The 23,731-nt window shown below is 37.6% G+C and overlaps 1 protein-coding gene across 1 annotated transcript in view; it reads right to left on the bottom strand.

The window, feature by feature from the left end:
* Positions 1 to 3,485: 3,485 nt before the first annotated feature.
* The window catches only part of LOC142100066 (allograft inflammatory factor 1-like), a 39,621-nt gene continuing 19,375 nt past the window's right edge, over positions 3,486 to 23,731 (bottom strand). Inside the window, exons 3-6 of the mRNA XM_075184051.1 lie at positions 15,480 to 15,546; positions 5,318 to 5,359; positions 3,974 to 4,136; positions 3,486 to 3,743 (exon numbers count right to left, since the gene is read on the bottom strand). Coding sequence (XP_075040152.1) covers positions 3,539 to 3,743; positions 3,974 to 4,136; positions 5,318 to 5,359; positions 15,480 to 15,546 — 477 coding nt within the window. The 3' untranslated portion in view covers positions 3,486 to 3,538. The remainder of the gene's footprint in view (positions 3,744 to 3,973; positions 4,137 to 5,317; positions 5,360 to 15,479; positions 15,547 to 23,731) is intronic.

Below are 23,731 nucleotides of genomic sequence, written 5' to 3' on the forward strand. Positions count from 1 at the left end.
CGTCAAGGTCAAGATATGTATTTGCAACGTACAGAGAACAGCTGATACTGAGGCTATTGGTCCACCTAAACGTTTTAGTAAAGAGAGTTTGAAGGTTCTGAATAAATCTCCAGGAATACTATACTGAAAAGTTAGCAAGCCTACGGGGCCCCTAAGCTCATGGGGCCCCGGGCAACTGCCCATCATGCCCATGCATTAAGACAGCCCATGTATGCAAATATGCACAGTGCTGTACCCCATTGCAACCAATCAGCAATAAGCTTAATATAGGTCTAGTGCAAGGTTAACCAACAAAAGTCTCCCAGCAGTGGACCTCTTCCCTGTGCATTCACTTAATTTAGTAAATAACTCCAAGTGGGTTAGTATTTATTTCATAATTAGACCCACTTTTGTCTATAAAAGATATGACTGCTGTATGCCAGCTAAAAACTACTATAGCAAACATTTTGCGGATAATACCATCTGATATCTAGTTACGTAGTATTTACGTATAAACATCAAATTCATCAGTATTTTTCTCAGCAGAGTGCTCTAGTCCACTAAAAAATTGTTCTTCTCCTGGCAATGGATCCTTCATTATCAGAATGCTGCTGGACATCGGTGTAGTATTTGATAATTCCCATAGAAAAAGCAAGAGAAAACTAATGCATTACATGGCCACAGCAAACGTATGTATACACAGTGCACTGCCAATAAATATAGGACTTCCAGAATAGAAATCATATATTGTTCTACTTTTATGTTAACGGAATCATGTAACCAGGAAAGTTAAAAATAAAAGTACCATACATATTTTATAAAATATATTAAATGTACATTCCACTTTAAAATGACAATTGCCATCATAAGGTTAAAACAGATTGGTATTTCAACATTGGCAATTTGTACTTATTAATCTATTGTTTAGATACATTTGTTTGAATATTGCTCTATTAAACTTGCTCAAATGTTATATGGAAGCCTTAAATAATTTTACATTTTAATTTGCAGTTGATAATGTGAGAAACGTGTATATTTTAAAACAATAAAGAAAATATTTTCTAAAAATGTCGAATTTTTATTGAACCTGTCTTATCTACAAAGGGTTATAGCTATACAATTATATAATATAGATTAAATGACTACAAAACATAAAAAAATAGTGTTTTGGTAAACAGGATAGGCAAGCTGCACAGTAAGAGAAGCGAAGGACTGGAATAGAGTGTGTATCCATCAGTTCCCTACTCTGTAACCCATAACATAAAAAGTTACAAATGCAGCCTCTGTACCTTTAGAAACTGAGGACAAAGGTCTTCTTTGCTCAGGCAGAATATAGCCCCCAGACTTCTAGATGACCCCCTGCTCAGTTTTCTCTCGCTGGAGCAAAATACTGTGGAAGGATCTGAATATATGGTGGCAAAGATTTAAGTAGAGCTGCAAAATCACACGAGAGGACTTGAAGAGGATGAAAAGTGAGGCTTTACTGTAAGAGTAGGAGGCTGTGTGTCTTTGTATAGAGGTAGTGCCTTGTCTTAATATAGACTGTGTGCCTTTGTATAGGTTATGGTGCTAGTATCAGTAAGGGTTAGTTACAAAGTCCAAAATAGTGTGTCGACAGCACAAATGCCATTTTTCTTCACATAAATTTGACTATTTTTGTGCAATTGCACCTGTTTTCATCAGGATGCATTTTGATTTGCAGGATCAGCTTGCTGTCTCTGCTAGGGTGCAAGAATTTAACTTCGTGGGCTGATCAGAGAATCCCTTGCTGGCTAATAGTGAAAGAAGTCTATTTAATTGAGATTCAAGGGTGGAAAAGGCACATTTGGATATACCCTAGTAAACAAGTGGGGCACACAAGTTATTATTGCAATGATAAAAGTGCTGGATTTTTTTTTGCGTATTTTAACCAATGTAGAGTGACCATAAAAAAAAATCAAAATCAATATGTGCAGAAGTCAATGAAGTGGAATAGAACAAGATGAAAACTACTACATGTTCGCATTTTCAGACCTTCAGGAGTAAAAACTGATCTTCTAGGACTCTAGGCTTAATTAAAAAAGTCCCAATCAGCATGCCGATTCATGTGTACACACTAAACTCATTTTACACAATTTACCTTCAGATCTGTGCTCTTCATCGGTCATAAACATCAGCTGAAAATATCGGGACTCTGCACGCTACATAGAGATCTATGGATGAGTGTGTGTACGCACTCACTGCCAGTCATGTGTGCACACACACACACACACACAATACAGAATTGGAACAACGGCATTCCATCATTGAAAAAGATTTTTAGTTCAGTTTAAAAATCAAATGAAACGACACAATGTGCTTTGGAATGATAATCGTTCCTCATTAGAGTGTACACAGAAATGTGATAATCGGGCCGAACGGTCGTTTATTGTGTGATTGGACCGATAATCATCTGAAAAGCTTGTAGTGTGTACCCAGCCTAACTCTGTTGTTAAAACTTGAAGGTTAAACTTTATCATCTGGATAATTTTATGGCTATGTAATGATTTAATCAGTTGGAGCTAGTATTTAGTATTGTTCTCTCCTATTAGTAACAATGATCTACTTCCTTCATAGGACACCTTGGTGCTGAGGGAAACAAAGCCTCTTAAGTCCCATCTATTCCATAAGGAAGTGTAATTGTGTGACTTCTGACCTGGAGTGGCCCAGGGCAATTTCCCTGTACTAATGCAATATTCATTTAGAATACCTGCTGTGTCATGTTTTTTATTAGCCTGTACTACATCCATTTATAATTATAGTTTCTTTACACCCTTAATTGGTTCTCAGTATTCTCTCTGGTGGTATATCTGGGGCATGGTGATGTATAGAAAGTTCGGTATTCAGGCTTATCTCACATCCAGTGGTACTTTAAGAAATTAGTGGGCCTGTGTGCATGATTTGTGCACACAAGCCCATAAGTCAAGGGAGCGTCGTGCTGCTCACCCTGCGCCCATGGTATGATACCAAAACTCCTCCCCTCTTGGCTCCTGCGTTGACAGCTTGGTGCTGATGAATGGATCTACTATCTAGTGATGTGTGTCTACAGGATTTTCTAGGTATTTTTTTCTACAATACTGGAGGATATAAAAAATAAATATATAGGAGAAGGGGCATCTATATTTACAAAACAATTGATGACAGCCAATCAGCGGAAAGTCTTAATTTTTTTCAACAGGTTTAGTTAGTATCAGGTTGTCTGTCAAGAAGGTAAATGTTTTGCAGTGAGGAAGATTTTAGTGTGCAATTCCAAGGGATAGGACTACTTTTAAGATGTAATCAATTATTTTCATTATTAGCAATTTTTGGAAATGGTTTGTAATATATATTTTAACATCTACCTTAGTATATACTTTTTGAATGCATGCCAAAAAGTATTACTACTACAGGGTACAGGCTCTATAAAAATTACCACAAGTGATTTAAATCAATTAAACAGTTTAAGAGACACTTGTAAGATTCAGATTTTGTATGAAACATTTATTATGTCACGCAGAAGAACAACAACAACAACAAAGGATATTCAATCCTAAGGAGGCACTCACGCTGCAGAATAGGTCTTTGTGGTTTTCCCTGCTCTCATGTCAGCAGGAGATGGTGGGGGAAGAGGTGGGAGAAGTGACATTTCAAAATGATGACAAGAATGAACAGCAAATTCCAAATTACTGACATATGATGGGGTGATGCGTTCCAGCCAGCAGGATCTTTTCTGAAAGTCTCGTTCTTTAATATTGTATCTCATTATCCTGTAATACAATAGAGAAATGAAAGTAGTGATCAGACTAGTCACTCGGTTATATTTAAATGCAATAGGAATTAAAAAGAGAGTAAAAAATATCCAACTGATTAAAATGATAGATTTTATACTTCAGAACTCATGTAAGATACTTCAGAACTCATCCCTCTCTCCCTTCCCTCTCAGAAAAAAAATAAAATGAATAGAAAATGTTTTTAAAACAGCAAATTCCGCTTTTACCTTTGGCACATAGTTGAGCGACGACCCAACATGGCCATGGCACAGTCTTTATAGGGGATGACATTTCTAGTATTGCCTGTTATTTCATGCACTCTCTTCCTCAGCTCCGCCGAGGTCGTGATAATACCAAGGTCCCGAGCCAAAGCATGGAAGGCATAGTAATCTATAACACAAAATCAACTTAGGAATTCACAAAATTCACATAATAACCATAAAACTTCAGAAAAAAAAAAAAAGGGAAAATGATCAGTGTATCAGTATCCAACAATACTGTAGAACATACGTTTTCATTCTTAAAGAAATTGTCACCAAGTCTTACAGAAAAAGAATAATAATAATATAAAACATTATTATTAATATTTATTATAAGTTTATTTTTCAGAGGACAGTACCTATATACAGATTTCTGGTATTGAAACCTGGGCTGCTAATTATCATTTATAGAATATAAATGGCGGATGTATTCCTTGTACTTTATTGCATCTTACACTCAATATGACTGATGCAATAATTGTTTTTCATCAATTTTTTGTTGATGTATTTAAATATTAGATATCTTCTGGAATTTCACTCTTCTAGACAATCTGGGACTTGTAGAATTTATCAATTTTGACCCACAAGCTCAGACTGTATAATGTACAATGTACTGGAAATCAAAGGGTGTTTGGGATTCCATGTTGCATATCAATTTATTTGAGTAAAGTAAAAAGCTTTAACAGTGCTGAATACCTCTTTATGTTTTGCATTGTAGTGGAACTCAGGGCAGGCAGAGTACATTTCTGATATGGAAGTTGCAGTAAAGGACAGTGCAACAGGATGTTGAATGGTTGACAGATTACAAGGCAGTACAAATAGCAGTCAGGAGTCTGCTCAGAGTTGTGCAAGCCCCATCTTAGTCAGTAACTGAAATTGTGCCCTTTTCATCCCTTACATAAACCTTTGTATGCAGAGTAATATGTACTTTAAGACCCAAACAGTGCAATTTATTAAGAACAACGTAAATGCTATTTTTTTTGTTTGCATAAAGAAAATTGGCATGTTTAAACCAGTTTCCTAAATCGTGCGGCACTCAAAATTTGCTGACTAAGATAGAGGTCTCTGGTTCCCTCAATATAGGCACCCCTGGGTCCAATCAAAATTCAACATAAAGTGCATTCAATACACTCATGGCTCAGGTTGAATGTGACATGCACACAAAATGTATTATCAGTATACAAACTTTATGAAGCCAATACGCGATATTTGCAAGTACTGTGTGATTGAGATATATTTTACACACACACACAGTTCAAACTGTTCTCATACTGGACAAATTTCAAGAAAATCAACAAAATTGGGACCTACCTATTTCTCCAACGCTGGTATGGTCATATTTCATAAACACGCCTTTAAAATTAAACAGACATGAATTCACAAACACAAAATATTCAATTGAGAACATAAATTGAGAGTTTCCAATAATATATCAGCCAAAAAAAAAACCCATTCACACTGCAACAGTACTAAGCTATGCTATTAAACTATGCTATACGCAAGCATCAAGAGACTGAACACAGGCCTGTCAAGTTCCTTGCAATTTATGGAAGTCATCTGAAGTCTCCTTAAATTCAAGTTTTTTTCATCACAAATGCCTGGATTTCTTGAGAAAGAGGTGTCAAATTTCTCCCACTACCAAATCCTAGATGAAGCACAGCAGAGACTAATCCCGATCATCTCTCCAATGACAAAAGTGGTGGTGGCCCAATAGCCAATGAAAGAATCCGTTGTTACCTTAAAGTAGACATGCAGTGCAGGAATCAATTTTTTGGATCTATTCACCAATTTAAGACAACCACTTGTACCACTTTTTTTTGGTGGAGGGGCTATAGAAGAAGAACATATGTAAACTTCCACCTTTTTCCTCAAAAACACAAGTTGATCCAGAGTAAGACAATAAACCATATAAAGCATTGGGAAATTTGTATGAACAATTCCATTGCAGGGCAGAAGTTAATTGACTTATTGGAAATATGGCATACTATAACAGTGCAACATTGAGAGTCACTGAGCTCTTCGGTATGACCCCATTCTAATGCTAATGTTTGACTATGAAGCTTGCATGGCTCAATGCTTGATTTTATGTACCTTTTATAAATGGGATGTGACTGAAATGGCCAACCACACCAATTAGAAGTGATGTCCACATACAATACATTTAAATGTCATCATTTATAAACCAATTACACAGCATTGGTTCCACTACAGAATCTTGGGGCATATCACTAGAGCACATAAAATTGTAGTCTGGGTACACCAGCTGGAGGTCTGCCTTATAGCCACCTGCGTTTGCTGCATTTGGAGTTGATGACGCGCTAGGGATTGTGAGTGAATATGCCCTTAATTAGCATTTGTGTACATCATATGCTCATGCCTTTCTATCCAACACCCCTTCATACATTATTTTATGGATAAAATTAAGGTTGTTGATGAAGCAAAATATGAGGATACCAGGATGTTAGGGTAAGAACCCAGAGGGAAGTCCTGGTACCTAGGGGTTTCGGATCACACAAAGAGATAGAAAGGATACAACTGTATTTTTTATTATAACAGAGGAACTCCAATTGCAAGTCAATAGCCAAAATGATAACTACACTTTTAAACAACATATATTATTTCCCAGAGCACTCCAATAATATCACAGCAGCCCAGATTTCATCAAAAAGGAAAACCACCTTCCTGTAATACCAACAATACAAAAAAGATAAAACAATAGGTGCTAGATAAAAAAAAAAGTAATATGTATAGTACAAAGTACATCTCAAAAGTCCATATATAAACCAATGAGGACGTATCTTTAACTTCTGATTTCTCTCTATTTCTTCTTTTTACCTGCTCATCCTCATCAGATAGGCATATCAATAGGAAAAGAGAGGGACAACAATAGTGAAGTATGTCCAAACAAGATAATAAAAGGACCCAAGACACAATATTTCACCCAATGAGAAATAGAGGGGAGGGACCACCCCAATCTTTATGAGTGTAACTATAGATGAGATCAATCACCATAGATTCCAACACCCCCCCTATGGTAATGTGCTTACATCAAACTTGGATAATAGAGACATAATCAACATCTTTTCAAAAAACGAATTTCCACATTGATGGACTTGAATATTCTCTTATGTCCTTTGCCGGATCATAAACACTCAAAAGAGAAGAATTCGATCTAGGTGCATTACTTAAAACAATTTATTAAAAAGATAAAAAAAAACCAGTAAATACCCCTACCAGATGGTGCAGGAGATATAGCATATAGAAATGCCACATTGGCCATTGAACAAGTACATCTATATGTCCTCCACACAGCAGGGTTAACAAGCAGTTGACCAACGCGTTTTAATCCTCCTCTAGGATCTTTCTCAAGGTGGCTTACATACTGACTCGAGGTGACTTCTTATACTGTGGTTCACCTCCATAAGCCAATCACAGTGTCACATCCAAATACATACAATAAAATCATATTGCCTCCTTCCAAATTCAATTCTAACACATTCCCAAATATTGGTACATATCTATGTCAAAAAACCTCCATTCATAGTATAAATACATATATTAATAGGAATAGTAGAAAAAATGGGTTGCCATAGCAACCGTTTAAGCTTCACCATTCCCACATAAGTTGTCATATTCATAATATATCAAATTCAATTATATATAATTGCACAGAATAAATCCACATATTAGTATTTAATAAAAACCACAAGAAGTAAAACGTGTGTGTGTGTGTGTGTGTGTGTGTGTGTGTGTGTGTGTGTAATTATATACATACACACACACACACACACACACACACACACATTTTACTTCTTGTGTTTTTTATTAATGAACAGGTAAAAAGAAATAGAGAGGAATCAGAAGTTAAAGATACGTCCTCATTGGTCCTGAGGTGTTCGTCTGAACTAGAATTTTGTTTTGGAAATCAGGAGCTGCTAGGACAAGGGAATGGGACAGAGCATACTTTAAAGCCAAGAAGGATTTGCTTACAGTTAGGAGTCCACAATAATTGTTTTGGAGTACTTCTTTTTGGTTAACTCATTTAAAGAGTGGTAGTACTGTATTAAGGCACACATTTTCTGTAATAACATTCTAGCCCTAGAAAGGCTTTGACTGGCAGGTCTGGGCCACTGCAAAATAACTAACACATTTGTAGGCTCAAGTCAGATGTTGCCTCCTCCAACCCTGTGTCCCGTCAAATAGTCAGCCTTGCCAGGTAAATCATGAGTCATATGCATCAGGTGTTCTTTGCAGCTACTACTGAAGATAACTATATCATCCAGGTAGACTTGGCCATACTCCTGGCACCCTGCCAGAAGGTGATCCACCATTCTTTGGAAGGTAGCCAGGTCATTTTTCATCCCAAATGGCATATTAGGGAATTCAAACCAGCCAAATGGGGTGGTAAATGCAGACCATTATTTTGCTATACACCGTGCTTAAATCCAAGGTGGATAAAAAGCATGCCCCATCTAGCCTGTCCAATAGTAGCTCACCTATCCTAGGCATGGGATGGATGTAGAACGATTAGACAGGGCCGAGGCTTCCTCCGCAGGGTAAAGGCACTGTCACATGCACCGAACCAAAGATGGAGGAATCCTTCTGGGCTGCTGGGTTTGGTACTACTCCACCTGAAGGTGCAGAGTCCAACGATGCAGATGGTCTTCGCCAGAGACCCCTGCAAGGAGGTTTAGTCTTCGCAACCTCTGCTCCGCAAGTCGCAGCCCTCTAGGGGAGTACCAGGTGAGACTTGTACTGGGGTGTGCAGATGGTTGGAGGTAGTTAAGCAGAGACTGATGAGGCTTCCTCTGGTGCGATAGTCTGCAAGCACAATCCACCAGAGTGGTGAAGACAGTAACAGATGGGATAGTCTGTAGACCGATACCACTGGGATGGTGGATGAGATTCTCTGGATGCGATAGTCTGCTGACCAAGGAGAACAAGGGAGCCACGTCATCCACCTACTAGATAGCTGACTTAAAGAACAGGCACAGAGGAAAGATAGGGGAAGCTTAATGTAGTGCTGGCTAAAATTGAGTGTCCAATGAAGGAACAGGCGAGACAATAAGGCGATCGCAGACCCGAAAGGAACACGGCGGTGGCAAGAGCAACACAAAGTGGATCAGCGGTGGGCAGGTAAGCAAACCAGACCTCGGGAGGAGAACCCGAGAGTCCGGCATGTGACAGGCCCCTTCTAAGTTAAGGGAATGTCCACTGACTGGTTTTTCGAACATGGCTGTTAGTCACCATTTGTACAAAATGGGTCACAAGTCCCTGCCTAAGATCATTACCCAAAATAACTCTGGCAGGCTGTATGTTTAACACCCCAACTTCCATCATTGCATAGTTCGGTCCAGATGCACTTTCGCTACCAGGATATATTTAATCTGTTCAGAGGAGTTCTTTTCCCTCTCCCAAAGCCAAATCCACTCCATATACCTCTTCCATCGCCTCTGGCGTATCGAGTGGAGCATTCTTCCTCATTTCTAATCTAGTATGCAGGGTCTCTATGGTATACCACAGATACTGGGTTAAGTTGAGCTCCACGGAATAGGCCTATTGTTCAGGGACAGTATATTTGTAATGCCCAAACTGGTTGCATCAATAGCAGCGCCACAGTGAGGGTACCTCCTGCATCTTTGGTCATGAAGGATTTTAGTACACTGCAGTCGGTCAGAATGGAAGTATCTTATATGATGGAGTCCCTTGTTTTCCTCTGTTGGGGATGGGCCCTCGGATGCACAGCAGGCTATCACGCTTTCAATCAGTCACCAACTCATGGAGCCATTTTTTAACATTAGTTGCTCCAGAACAATAATGTTTAAGATTTTCTCCACAGTGAAGTCTTGCTTCCCTTCCATCCAATTTGACAAAGCCCTTCAGAGATCGCTAATGAACTGCTAGAATTTAGAGTTTTGTAAATATACCCCTTGGTGTGCTTCCAGGGCTTTACATAAAAGGATTGGTCCCAAATGTTTGGATTATGCATTCTCTACTCTCTGATGCAGACATAAGATTCTCAAAAATCTGAAGAGGATATCAAATGTCAGATTCTGCTTCTCAAAAAGGTGGCACGTCCCTATATCAGAGTGTGAATTTCCATCTTTTTTGTCCTCGAGTGATTTCTCTGGAGCTCCCCGTAGATAGCATAGAAAGTCATATCACACTAGCCCTTTCTTGGGGAGTAGTTCCATTCCCCAGAGCTTCAAACTAGTCCCTTAACAAGTTGGGAGTTGCTCAATTCAAAAACAGAGGAGAAAACGAAAAAAAAAGTGTGTGTATTGCTGAGGCACTCATTGGCTGTTACAAGTAAAATTAAGAGGTCAATCTTTATTAATATACATTAAAATAACTCTAATAATAAATACTCCGACTTATAGCGAGATAATAAAAGTTGATGAGTGAAGATAAACTGAAAAAGTTAGAACATTTAAAATGTCAGAATGAACTGAGCTACATCACTGGCGCTGATTATTGGTGTATATCACACAAATTCATGAACCAATAACCTGCTAAATTATAACAACGAATATAGCTATAAATTAAAAGACAACAAACACTAAAATATATATTGGTATACCCTAAGTTTCTGTGTATAAATTTATTATATCTATTTCATTAGTTGTCATGCAGCGGTAAATGGCAAATTCAAGTAGTTTGTCAGGGAGAGCGACACCTATAGAAATATTCCATTACTTTTCTCATATCTCAGTAGCCATATATTATAGTGTGAGTTACTCCTTTATTTAAAGGATATAGGGATAAAAGTCTCATTAAATCACCATATATAATATCAAGTTGATTGAGTATAGATTTATTACATTGTGAATTACAGATGTTAGCTTAAATCTCTAATGGAATATATTGAATCTAATGTCTGGTGCTGACAATGGTCTGAAGCTGAAAGGAGATTGATTTCTCTGTAGGTATAAATTTCCCCAAAAAAAAGACACACTAGGTCCAGGGAGAAGGTAACCCTACCACTGATCTAAACTACAAATATTTATATAGAGCCTCTGTAGCAAACTAGATATTACATATTAGATGTACTAGAGACAAGTCCTATGATAAATCTGTTGTAGCGTCTGTATCGCCTCTCACATTCTATTGATTCCCACATACAGGATCCCCACTCCTTTTTAAGTCATCAATAATACTCACGTATATTGGAGAAAATAAGGTTTAAAAGTATTACATATATGATGCCCATCTATTGTTTAATGAATTCCCATATGGTAGAAGCAAAACTAATGTATGCATGAAGGTAAGTGACCCATTAGATTAAACAGTAGTATGAAATTTAATTCTATGAAAGTTAAAATTCCATTATAAAGAGATAAATATGTAAAGTGAAAAATAAAAGAAATTAAGAGATAAATAATATGAATGGTGTTCGAATAGAAAAGGGGGGGGGGGAAGTGAAGCGAGATATAATATTGAAACAGGATCTCAAAAGGGATCCTAACAGTAAATACAAGTTACATTTATATAAGGTCAAAAATTATTAGGGGATGTTAAGCATTCAGAGTAAAAATAGATATGTGAATTTGGAGTGATGGTTAACATTATTAAAATAAACCAACATAATTTAAGTGAACTATGTAGGAAACCTTAAAATGTGACTTGACATACTGTGTGAGAGTCTATGTATAAAAATTATAATTAGCATTAAGTTGAAGTAGCAAATAAGATACATATGAATAATTAAGTAACGAAAAATAACAGGGATTGAAATAAATACATTTTTATAGCTCCAAACAATGAACTGTTATTTAGTTCAAGAAAAAAGTACAATTAACATACAATAGGGAAATAATACATATTGAAAATTATCAATAATACCATTCCAACTTCCCATTGAGTTATTATATAGAGACTGTAAAATATAATTATAAAAAACCATATAATTATTATAGTCATTTAGACCATGTGATGTTACATTTAAAAGATTTTTTAGCTTCTTTCTTAAGGAGCTCTTTTTAGATCTCTCCTCCTCCAAGGCCCAAATTCACTTGCTCCATAGCAAATGCCTTAAGCATTTCGGGGTCGCTGTTGTGGCAATTCATAAACTGTCTCGCTACTGATGTAAGCGGGCTGAAATTTGATTTATCCTTAAGAGAATTTCTGATGTTTCCAACATGCTCCAAAGTACATTTTTTGAGTGGTCTACTCGTCATGTCAATGTAATGTAGGTCACGAGGACAGAACAAACAATAAATAACATTTGGTGAATTACAGTTGAGAAATTGATGAATCGTCCATTTCTTTGAATATTTGTCTGTGTATTCTTTAACCTGTATCATGTACTGACAGGCTTTACACAAGTCACATTTGTGGAAGTCCTTTGGTTTACTGGATACATTTTTTGGGGGTGCAAGGAAGCTGTGAACCAATTTGTCTTCAAGATTAGTGGATCTACGCCAAGTGATGGAAAGTCGTCCAGAACTCACTTCAAGTCATCAGCTAGCATCAAGATATTCTAATGTATCTGAAATGCTTTTGTATTTTCCTGTCATTCAAGGCAAAAAGTAACTACCATACGAATTTTAGAATCTCTCGGGTAAATCAAAGTATCACTATGTTTATTCTTAAACTTCTCTGCTTGTCTGATAACCCTTTTACAGTAACCTCTTCATTGGAGTCTAATATTAAGTTCATGAGACTGCTGTAAAAATGTTGTTTCCTCTGAGCAATACTGTTTCATTCTTAACATTTTTCCTTTTGGAACCCCTTTGATAACAGAAGGAAAATGGAAACTCGAGAAATGTAACAGACTATTAGTAGATGTCTTTTCTCGGTATACATTCATCTGTAATCTACCATCATTCGCTTTTGAGATGGTTAAATCTAGAAAATGTATTTCAGTCTCAAGAATCTCATAGGTTAATCTCAAGTTCAGAGTGTTTTATGAATTTTAGGAAGCATATACACAGTTGGAATTTTTGGATTGCTCACTGATAGAAAATCGTAGTCTGTTTTGGATATCACTCCAATACTGAATGCCTCTTTTATCAGCTCATTATAAATTGACAAGTAATTAGCAGTTGGTTTGAAAACCAATTGTCTATCACAATCCAAATTATTCAGTTGACGATAGACTTCAGTGAAATATTGCTTTCAGGGCCATAGAACAATGTTGCCCCCTTTATCAGAGGGTTTGATTATAGTCCAGGTCTCCATTTCCTTCAAAGCCACTGATTCATCCTTGCTTAAATTCCCCCCAATTTTGAATTGATGTTTCGATTTGGCATAAATTTTGTCGCCAAGCTCCCTAGAGACTAAATCTTTGTAAGTTTTAATTTGGGGACAAACAGAAATATCTGGAGTAAACGTGTACCTTCTCTTAATCAGTGATGTAAGAATGGGTGGAGTGTCATCATTGGTATCAGAGGTATAATATGAAGAATCAAATTCTTCCAGAATACTCAATACATTTAGTTCTTCCGTATGTAAAATTCCAATATCATTATCATTTATATAAGTATATTCCTTTCTGAAATTAGTCTCTCTCTCTATTTATTACAGAAGATTTTTTTCAATAAGAGTGTATGAGAAAATTAACATCAAACCCTTCTCCCACTCAAATCTATTAAAGTGTTGTGTGGGGGAGAAGGAAAGACCTCTACTCTATAATAAAAATTGGGTTGGATTTAAGGAGTACAGACAGGTGTCGAGCCCGTTTATAATTCCTCCTAGTGGGTTGGAAGATCTCCTGTTCTTCCAGTACTTTCCGTTTTCTTTCCCTTGAATCTAACCCCCCCCCCCCCACGAATCGGCCAATATTTGTGCCACCTCCACCTTCTCTGTTTCCCTGATCTGATCCTTAAAAATCCTGTGCTTGTAATGAAGTGTCCCTATTGGTCATTGATTGATCAGACACCTTCCCTTCTGATGACTATTTCGGAGGTACTATAAGCATTGGTGGGTTTCTTTACCCTATTAACTTCCCACCTAAAAACTATAGTGAGAAGATAATCATTTTTGGGTAAATTGGGTCAACTTTTTGTCAATAACTATTTTTTCTATTTCATCAACTTCATTTTTCATAACATTTTTTAAATTGCTCTACTCGCTCAAATTTTTTTAGTTTTTCACCCAGTGTTGTGATTTCTTGAGTGTATTTGTCCAATAATAGATGATCATGTTAAAATTAAGATATTCATAAGTTCATTGGAACATTTTGTCAGAGAAATTTCCCACTCTATTTTCAGTTCTTTATTAATTAATTCAAAAGCTGGGTATAACTTGGGCCTAAGACCCCGAAGGATCATTCCTTGTTTAATATCATTTGAAGACTTTGTTTTATTCCAAAATGTTTTCGTTTGTTTGAACATGACATTTTTATACCAAGCTAAGGACATCAGAGAACACCCTTTGGCTCCCCCTGCAGGCTCTTTTAAACAGTCCAAATATCTCATGGTAGGAATCACACCCTGCAGAGGTTGTCCTAATTCCAATTTGTTCAGGATTGGCCAGGGTGAAAAGATGGGTTGATGATGGGCAAGGATTCGGATTCTCCCCATGTGTGGCTATCCCCTGCTTTGCTGGTGCCTCAAAGTCCACTAGAGAACAATGGTGGTCAACACTGTATAATAAGATTCTTAATCCCTGTTGATGAAGAGCAATTCCTTGTTTTACCCCTTACAAACATTTGTGATGTTAAAAGGGGCTGAATGAGCTGCTGACTTCCTGTGGATATGAGGAGAGGGGGTGGAATCCAGGAAATAAGGATCCTGACATGTTTTAAATTCATGGTAATGCCATGTCATTTAATCCATTTGGCTTGATTTAAGAACCTAGGTAGTGTTGGTCCATATATAAGTCCATTGGGATAAATAGTTATCAAACATTCACAATCCCAAATAAGTTTAAACGTATCTAATTCTCAAAGAATATAATCAAATCCACAGGATCCGTGGAGAATGATGAAAAGACAGCAAGATGAATGCTCACTGTAGTCCGTGCGGTCATGCAAAACAAAAGCCGGAATTAGACAGGAAGTAAACATAGATTAAATGAAACAAAAAAAATAACTTTTCCATGCTACACCATGAACAGTGCAGCCCTTGGCAAGTGCCTAGTTTGCCAATGTGATAAATGCAACCCTGGTTACTGTATTGCATTTCCATCACTCAAATGCATTTCATAGGTCACTAAAATAGCCTTTGCAGTCATTATTGGTCAAATGTTTTTTTTTTAAAAAAATACATTTTATTGGCTGGGTAAAAACAATTTTACTGCATAGGCAAATTTAGTTTTTTGTTTTATATTAAAATTGAATCAATTGCCCGATCAGTTTCAGATCCTTTTCCATCATTGAGTATTTATGGTAGCAATTTGCAACAAAAACCAAGTACAGATTAAATGGCAAATAAGCACAACATCAAGGAATTGTGGTACTGAGTTTGGTATTTTTATATAAGAATATTAGTTATTTTTAAAGTGTAGCAGAACCTTTGAAATCAAGTCTTACTTTTGAGTTTATCCAGTTTTGCCGCAAGATTTGCAATATCTTGAAATGGTTCATCTTCAATGTATTCCTGTGTTAACAAAAATATACAACTCAGTTAAAACCACTAGTATCAACAAAAAGGACTGATAAACTAAATTTGATAATATAAAGTTGAAAAAATTGTATATATATTTTAGAAGCCATCTGTTTACAGTCTTGTGATTTATATGATCACAACTCCAAGGTGACTGCTTGTCTACATACTGCAAATATAACAATATATTTTACATACTGTATGTTCAAGTCCCTCGTATGTGTATATAATTTATGTATATGTTAAGCATCATATTCTGCTGCTAGAAGTAGAGACATAAAAGCAAATTGTTACAGTACATAAAACAGGCAAAATGATTAGGAGTCCTGTTCACAAAAGCTTACAATCCAATAGAAAATTGATACAAGAGACACAAGAGCATAAGTTAGGCAAAAAAAACAGTTACATGTCGACACACAGGGATGTGAGATTGCTAAATGACTGGGAGTACCAAGTGGAATAGCAACGCAGTGTGGGTTTATGGATGGTTTTGATGATTAAAGGAACAGAGTGTTGAATGTTATCTTGACAGAAACACTCAACAAATGATACATTACTATGAACTGTTAGTTAGACATTACTCTAGCAGCTGCATTACAAATTAATTGATCAAGGGCAAGCTAAGAGACGGGTACATCATTTAGTAAAGATTTGCAATTATCAAGACAGTAGTAAGTGAAGACATGAATTAGTTGTCTCTACAGTGATGTAAGGACAGATACAGGAATGGGCTTTCCATGTGCACATGGCAGAAGTCTGAGAGTTTAAATATGAGAAGAGAAAGCAAAATTAAACATAATTTCTAGACAACAGGCTTGTGGTGTAAGAGTAGTGTTCAGAGCAGTATTAATAGAAATGTCAGGTTTGGGAATGTTAGAGGTAGAACACTGGTAGTTCAGTCTTCCAGAGGCTGGGTTTAAAAGACAACACTACCTCTTCATACACCTCAAACAGGGGCAGGCTAGGCTGGGGGGCATTTGCCCCCCGGGCTGGTCCCATATTGGCCTACCTTGGGCTGGGTTACTGGGCCACAGCATTTTTTTTCCTTTAAAATAGACTGCTGAGTAGAGTCTTGCCCCCCAGGCTAAAATTTGCCAGCCCTCCCCTGACCTCAAATCTCATACTCTGCCTCGTACCCTCTTAGATCTACCTTTGACCTGTGCCTCTCTTCACCTCTGATAGCAAGAAGACTTTTCATGTGCTATTAGACACTTCTGGAAGTCCTTACCATGCTTGATCAGAATCTCACCAAGCATTCAAATCTTTAAACTATGTCTAAAAACACATCTCTTTATGAGAGCTTGCCATGCTTCCAACTGTACACCTTCACAACTGTCCCAGTCTTCAGGGTACCAGGCATCACAAATAAAGGTTATTTCTGCTTGGTACCCTCTCTATTGCCACTCATGTATTAATTGTCATGTATTGTTGAACTGTATATATGTACTTTAAAGTATGGTGTTTTAGGTGTTCTGAACTGTTGGCAGGTGGGCTCTGTAGACACTGTTAATTTCCCCAACATGTCCTGTAAAAGAGCTGCAATCACCTGCTGCTACCAGTGTACCCAGCCAACAGTAGGCACCCTAAGAAGTTGCGCCAGCTTTTGGTTAAAGACTTGTTGTGCCAGATGTTTTGGTCAGCTCCTGAACCATATTCACCAGAACACACTGGATAGGAACAGAGACTTAAGTGCGTTGTGTTTTATTTCCTATCACATGGGTGACCTTCGTCATCCCTGAAAACAGCTAGACATCCAGGAACCACTTCACCTCAGGGTGCCTGTTGCACCTGCCAAAAGCAAGAGGATATCGGACTCTATCCATGCCCTGCACACAGAGGAATGAATGTGTCACACTGCCAAACAAATTTCATAAAGAAGGAATCTCCAGGGAAATTATGGAGAAATACAATTTGTCAATTTTTAAACTTGGTATATATTAGGCATATTGCTCCAAATTAAAGAACAAAAAAGCTCAATAAAAAAAATAACAACAGAAAATACACAAATATGAGAGATTCACTATAAAACCTGTGTTTAGGAATTTTTTTATTTTTTTTTATTCCAGCGTGGGACTTAAAAGGCCACTAGGAAACCTAGTTCCTGGCTCCAATCATAATTTAACTGTGGCCACTATCATTTGACCACTAATGTGGCAGTGGATGGTTATAGGTTTATAGATATACCTTTCCTCGTGTACATATTGTACTCCAAGCAAGACATTTCCTGTCATAGTATTTAGGGTATATACATATCTGTAATTCACAAACAAAATGTAGTTAGTGAATGCATTTATAATGCGTAGGGTTTAGGTAGCAATGAAACCAATATTTGATATATTAATTCTTTTTATTCTTTATTATTATAATTAACTACATTCCACATGTTTACCACACAGTAATATTGGTCAACATGACAGATTTATCAGGACATGTTTTCCACATCCATCAGGAGCACAAGCATATTTTTTATATAAACTTTAAAAGAAGCATATGTAGTACTAATGATTTCCTTATGCAAGAACAAAATGCACTGTAAGAGGTTACACATATGTGCGCTCTTTCCACACATTGTATGGTCAGTTTATACTGCAGCTACTGCTTATAAGTCTTTCAATATACAGATAATCTCTATAGCAAACACAATACCAGCACAAGGACAAACCCGTGAACGCTTGACAGTTCATAAATGCAACAAATATCATTGCATTGGCTAGAGAGATCAAATATCTCTCATGGCAGTTGTACGAGTAGCAATGGATTGAAAGGGCTATAAATAAGGTCCTTGATTTATACAATGTACAGTTGATGAAGTCACCACTGATTGATGAAATATATTGGAAGATAAAACTACATGAGACAGAGGTCCCTTTGCTGATAATCCCAAGCTATTGGGATATTGGCATCATGAAATGAAAGAATGTAGCTAAATAAATTCCCCGATTGATGTCACATTTGCTGTTGAGTGTTCAAATGTCTCTCTGCAAATGTTGATTCTTTTTTTTTTTTTTTTTTTTTTATTACCCTGACCCACATGTCTTTAGATGTCCTCCTATACAGGCGGCCCAACACTGAGCATCAATGTATTAGTTAAAACTGTTGGAGTTGCATTCCTACAGGAAACGCATTGGTCAATAGTCACTTTGAGGGACTCCTGGAGAAGAGATTGTATTTCTACCCCCTACATCAACGAAAAAAAAATAAGGAACTGCAATTCCAAGTAATAAAATCATTTACTTAGACAATTTGTTGACCCAGGGAGGGATATTTTATTTGACAAATCTAAAAACTTACTCTACTAAACTTATATGCTCCCACTAGGCTCCAACCTAATCATACTTTCTTTGCATGTATTCTTCAAAGACTCCTCCAATTATTAAATTCTGCCCACCAAACTCCAGGGGGTAAATGAATCGAGCTGCAAGTTTCCGGTGAGTTTGAATAGTAGAGATGTTGCCTATAGCAACCAATCACATTCTAGTTATCATTTATTTTGTACATTCTACAAAATGATAGTTAGAATCTGACTAGTTGCTATAGGCAACATCTCCACTTTTCAAACTCACCGGAAACCTGCAGCTCGATTCATTTACCCCCTGGAGTTTGGTGGGCAGAATTTAATAATTGGAGGCGACTTCAATTTCGTCAGTGATCCATCCATGGAGAATCCTAAGATCAGCAACTCCTCGCAATCAATCTGGATCTAGTTGTCCCCTGGCACCAGACAACCCCCTTCAGAGGGACCACACTTTTTACTCCCACTCCCATGACACACACTCACATCAACTACTTTTTGATCTCCCAACATCTAAAGAATATAAAACACCTGTATTAAATATATTATCATCTCTGCCCATGCCCTTATGACATTAAACACTGCACACATTTTCCAGAAAACTGGAGATTTCTACGCTACCTTTCATGCTATGAAACCTTTCAACACTTCTTACAACCTACATGGCATAAATACATTGGTGACAACGTTGAACACATAGATGGCGGAATTAGTGGCACTATATAAATAAATGATGATGATAATGAAAATAAAGAATTTACAAGCAAACTCCTGGTACTTAGCACTGACCTCACGGTCGCATACTGACTATACAAACAGCAACACACCGCTGCTAACAAAACTTAATTATATTAACTTATACATTTTGATAAACTCTTCAAAGAGAGCGCAACTCCTTTAAGATTACCAAAGGGACAAATTCCACAAGTGGAAGAATAAGCCTGGGAAACTGCTTGCCAAGCTAGTAAGAGGGCCACGTAATAAAACTTGGTTCCTGCCATGGTTTGTAAAACATTTATGTATACTACAGTCACGGACAAAAGTTTTGGGGATAACAAATATTATTTTTCACAAAGTCTGCTACCTCAGTTTTAATGATAACAATTTGCATATACTTCAGAATATCATGAAGAATGATCAGATGAATTACAATTAATTTCAAAGTCTCTTTGCCATGACAATGAACTTTATCCTAAAAACAACATTTCCACTGCATTTCAGCCCTGTCACAAAAGGACCAGCTGACATCAGGTCAGTGATTCTCTTGTTAACACAGGTGAGAGTGTTGACAAGGACAAGGCTGGAGATCACTCTGTCCTGCGGATTCAGATAGAGTAACAGACTGGGAGTTTTAAAAGGAGGGTGGTGCTTGAAATCATTGTTCTTCCTCTGTTAACCATGGTTACCTGCAAGGAAACATGTGCAGTCATCATTGCTTTGCACAGAAAGGGCTTCACAGGCAAGGATATTGCTGCTAGTAAGATTGCACCTAAATCAACCATTTATCAGATCATCAAGAAATTCAAGGAGAGAGCTTCAATAGTTGTGAAGGAGGCTTCAGGGTGCCCAAGAACGTACAACAAGCGGCCAGAACAGTCTCCTAAAGTTGATTCAGCTGCGGGACCGGGGCACCACCAGTGCAGAGCTTGCCCAGGAATGGCAGCAGGCAGGTGTGAATGCATCTGCACGTACAGTGAGGCGACGACTTTTGGAGAATGGCCTGGTGTCAAGAAGACCAGCAAAAAAGTAACTTCTCTCCAGGAAAAACATCAGGGACAGACTGATATTCTGCAAAAGGTACAGGGATTAGACTGCTGAGGACTGGGGTAAAGTCATTTTCTCTGATGAATCCCCTTTCAAATTGTTTGGGGAATCTGGAGAAACGCTTGTCCGGACAAGGAAAGGTGAGCGCTACCATTAGTCCTGTGTCATGCCAACAGTAAAGCATCCTGAGACCATCCATGTGGAGGGTTGCTTCTAAGTTAAGGGAGTGGGCTCACTCACAATTTTGCCTAAGAACACAGCCATGAATAAAGAATAGTACCAAAACATCCTCCAAGAACAACTTCTCCCAACCATTCAAGAAGAGTTTGGTGACAAACAATGCCTTTTCCAACATGATTGAATACCTTGCCATAAGGCAAAAGTGAGAACTAAGTGGCTTGGGATCAAAACATCAAAATTTTGGGTCCATGGCTAGGAAACTCCCCAGACCTTGTTCGAGACCTTCATATCTGTGATTGGGCCATCAACTCACTCACCAACGCAAGTCACAAGACACTGATTGATTGGGTTCAAAATGTTATAAACTGTTAAATGACAACCTTAAACACATTATCACCTCCCTCTATAATCATATACTTACCACTGGTTCCAGCCCAAAAATGTTTCAATGAAGCCAGAATTATAATCAGAACCCTACTCAATTAAGCTCCTATAGACCATTCTCCTTCCTTTATCAGGACTTTAAAATCCTCACCAAAATAATGGCAAATAGATTACAAGCCACTATGCCTTATTTGATCTCTCCAGCTGGAATTCATTAAACACAGACACTCAGTAATGGGTATAAGGCCTGCCTTGGCCATTATCAACACTATACACCTAACTAAAGCTAGACATAATATCATGATTAATGGAGATGCTGAGAAAGCATTCAGTAATGGCCCCATATCACCCACCAAAACATACCATTTATTCAGACCCCAATGTGAACGTTGCTGTCAACCATATTAATTCTACCACATTTCTCTTACAAAGAGGCACCCCATTAGGAATGACTAATCTTGCCTCTCCTCTTTATCCTCGCCATAGACCCCCTCATTAGACTCCTAGGGCTAGATTTACTAAACTGCGGGTTTGAAAAAGTGGGGATGTTGCCTATAGCAACCAATCAGATTCTAGCTATCATTTTGTAGAATGTACTAAATAAATGACAGCTAGAATCTGATTGGTTGCTATGGGCAACATCTCCACTTTTTCAAACCCGCAGCTTAGTAAATCTAGCCCCTAGTCTTACAAGAGGATTTTCATGGTTTTAAAGTGGGCATCCGAGGTCAAAATTGCAGCCATTGCCGATTACCTACTTCTCTTCACTTCCAACCCCAGACAATCTATACCATTCATAATTGACAAGATCAATGTTTTCACCTCCTTTGATGAGTTTACTATTAATTATGACAATTCTGAAGCACTGGCATTACATGGTCAGGTGAGGCAAGATTGGCATGACACTTTCCGTTTCAGATGGCCCTGATCTCACATTACTTATTTGGGTATAATCCTGCCCACCATAACCAGTTATATTCCCCCCAATATCAGCCCAGCCATACAAAAAATGAAGGAAGAACTCCACACTTGACACGCTCTAAATATTAACTTTGTAGTTTGCTGCACTTTGATAAAAAATGTCCTGTTTTCCTAAACTAAATGCTAACTCTGCTTCCCAGTAGACTGGATCAGAAAGACCAGTATCTGCACCGGGTGTAGTACCTATTAACAGTACTGACGACAGGAGGAGACCGAATGCCTAGTAGAGCGACCTGCAAAAAAACCTACTTACCAGGATGCAGATGTCTTCATGGGCCGACTCTTTGTGTTTCCGACTGCGCAAGATGATGTCATAACAAACCGCGACTTGTCTTAAAGCGGCGATGGATGGACCCAGCTGTCATTGATGTAATGTATTATTTTAGGGGTTAGGTTTAGGGTTAACCAAACTAGGAGTAACCAAACTAAAAGATCTTCTGAATGCATCTTAGCAACCCCTCACATACCCAGAAGCCATAGAAAATTTTGAGTTCCTCTCCCCATTAAAAATTTGCTAATATGCAGGCTAAACCATCCGTACCTTACATCAATGAGATCTCATTAATTCACTAGACACCCTCATAGCCAACAAGTCCAACTCTATCTCTGCCATTTTATGCTACTATTAAACCTGAAATTGTCCCCAAAGAAGAGAATTCAGGGATCCATCAATGGCACTGTATATTCTACATACTTTTCAATTTACGCTAAAAACCATCTCAGCCAGCTGCTATTAAGGGATGGTATATAATATCTTAACCCAAGCTTACGTCTCTTCCAGGTGACGACACCTGATAGACCTCTCTTCAGATAGCGTATGTGACGAAATGTAGTACATCGAATAACTGATTGTTAATTTTCTGTTGAATCTATGTAGAACACTGAATATTATATGTAACCTTTCAAACTGTATTTGGTTAACTGACCTGAGTCTGAACTAGGTAAGTGTCAATGGTCTTTTGAAAGTAACCAGGCCCAGAGACAATTATCTGAGTAGTTTGTGTATGTAGAGGAGTTAGGCTTAGCCAGGCAGAAAGAAAGATCAGAGGTGAGAGATTCTCTGAGATGCCCACACATATATATCTTAGTGATATATAATTTACTTTGGGAATAACGGTGTCATTTTGGGAATCAATTTGACTTAATTGAAAGTGTAAATTCCTAAAGGTGGGGGTGAAGAGCCTGTAAGAAGGGTTTAAAATCTTCTGCCTTAGACACCAAATTGTGCATTTCATGAGGGATCTATCAAGACTGAAATGTCCCATACTTTTCTTTGTGTTCCCTCACACAAGCAAGACTACATCGCAAGTAGTACTCTGATTTTATTTCCAATTTTATTTTTTGAAACTTATGTGCAACCTATCGTATGTCTGTTTATTATCTTTTTGTAAATAAGCCTTGGAAATATTTTTCAGATTAAACATATTTAATCTAGCGTATTTCTCAGTGATTCTTTGTGAAGTTACGAAGCCCTGGGCGGCTTATGCTACATATGTATGCGATTTATGTGTGAAACTTTAATAAGTGGTTTTGGTGAACGTAAGGACACCATCATAAATACTTTGTGGTGGCAGAATA

The sequence above is a fragment of the Mixophyes fleayi genome, chromosome 8 (genome assembly GCF_038048845.1).
Source record: "Mixophyes fleayi isolate aMixFle1 chromosome 8, aMixFle1.hap1, whole genome shotgun sequence".
In the NCBI taxonomy this organism is placed as follows: Eukaryota; Metazoa; Chordata; class Amphibia; order Anura; family Limnodynastidae; genus Mixophyes; species Mixophyes fleayi.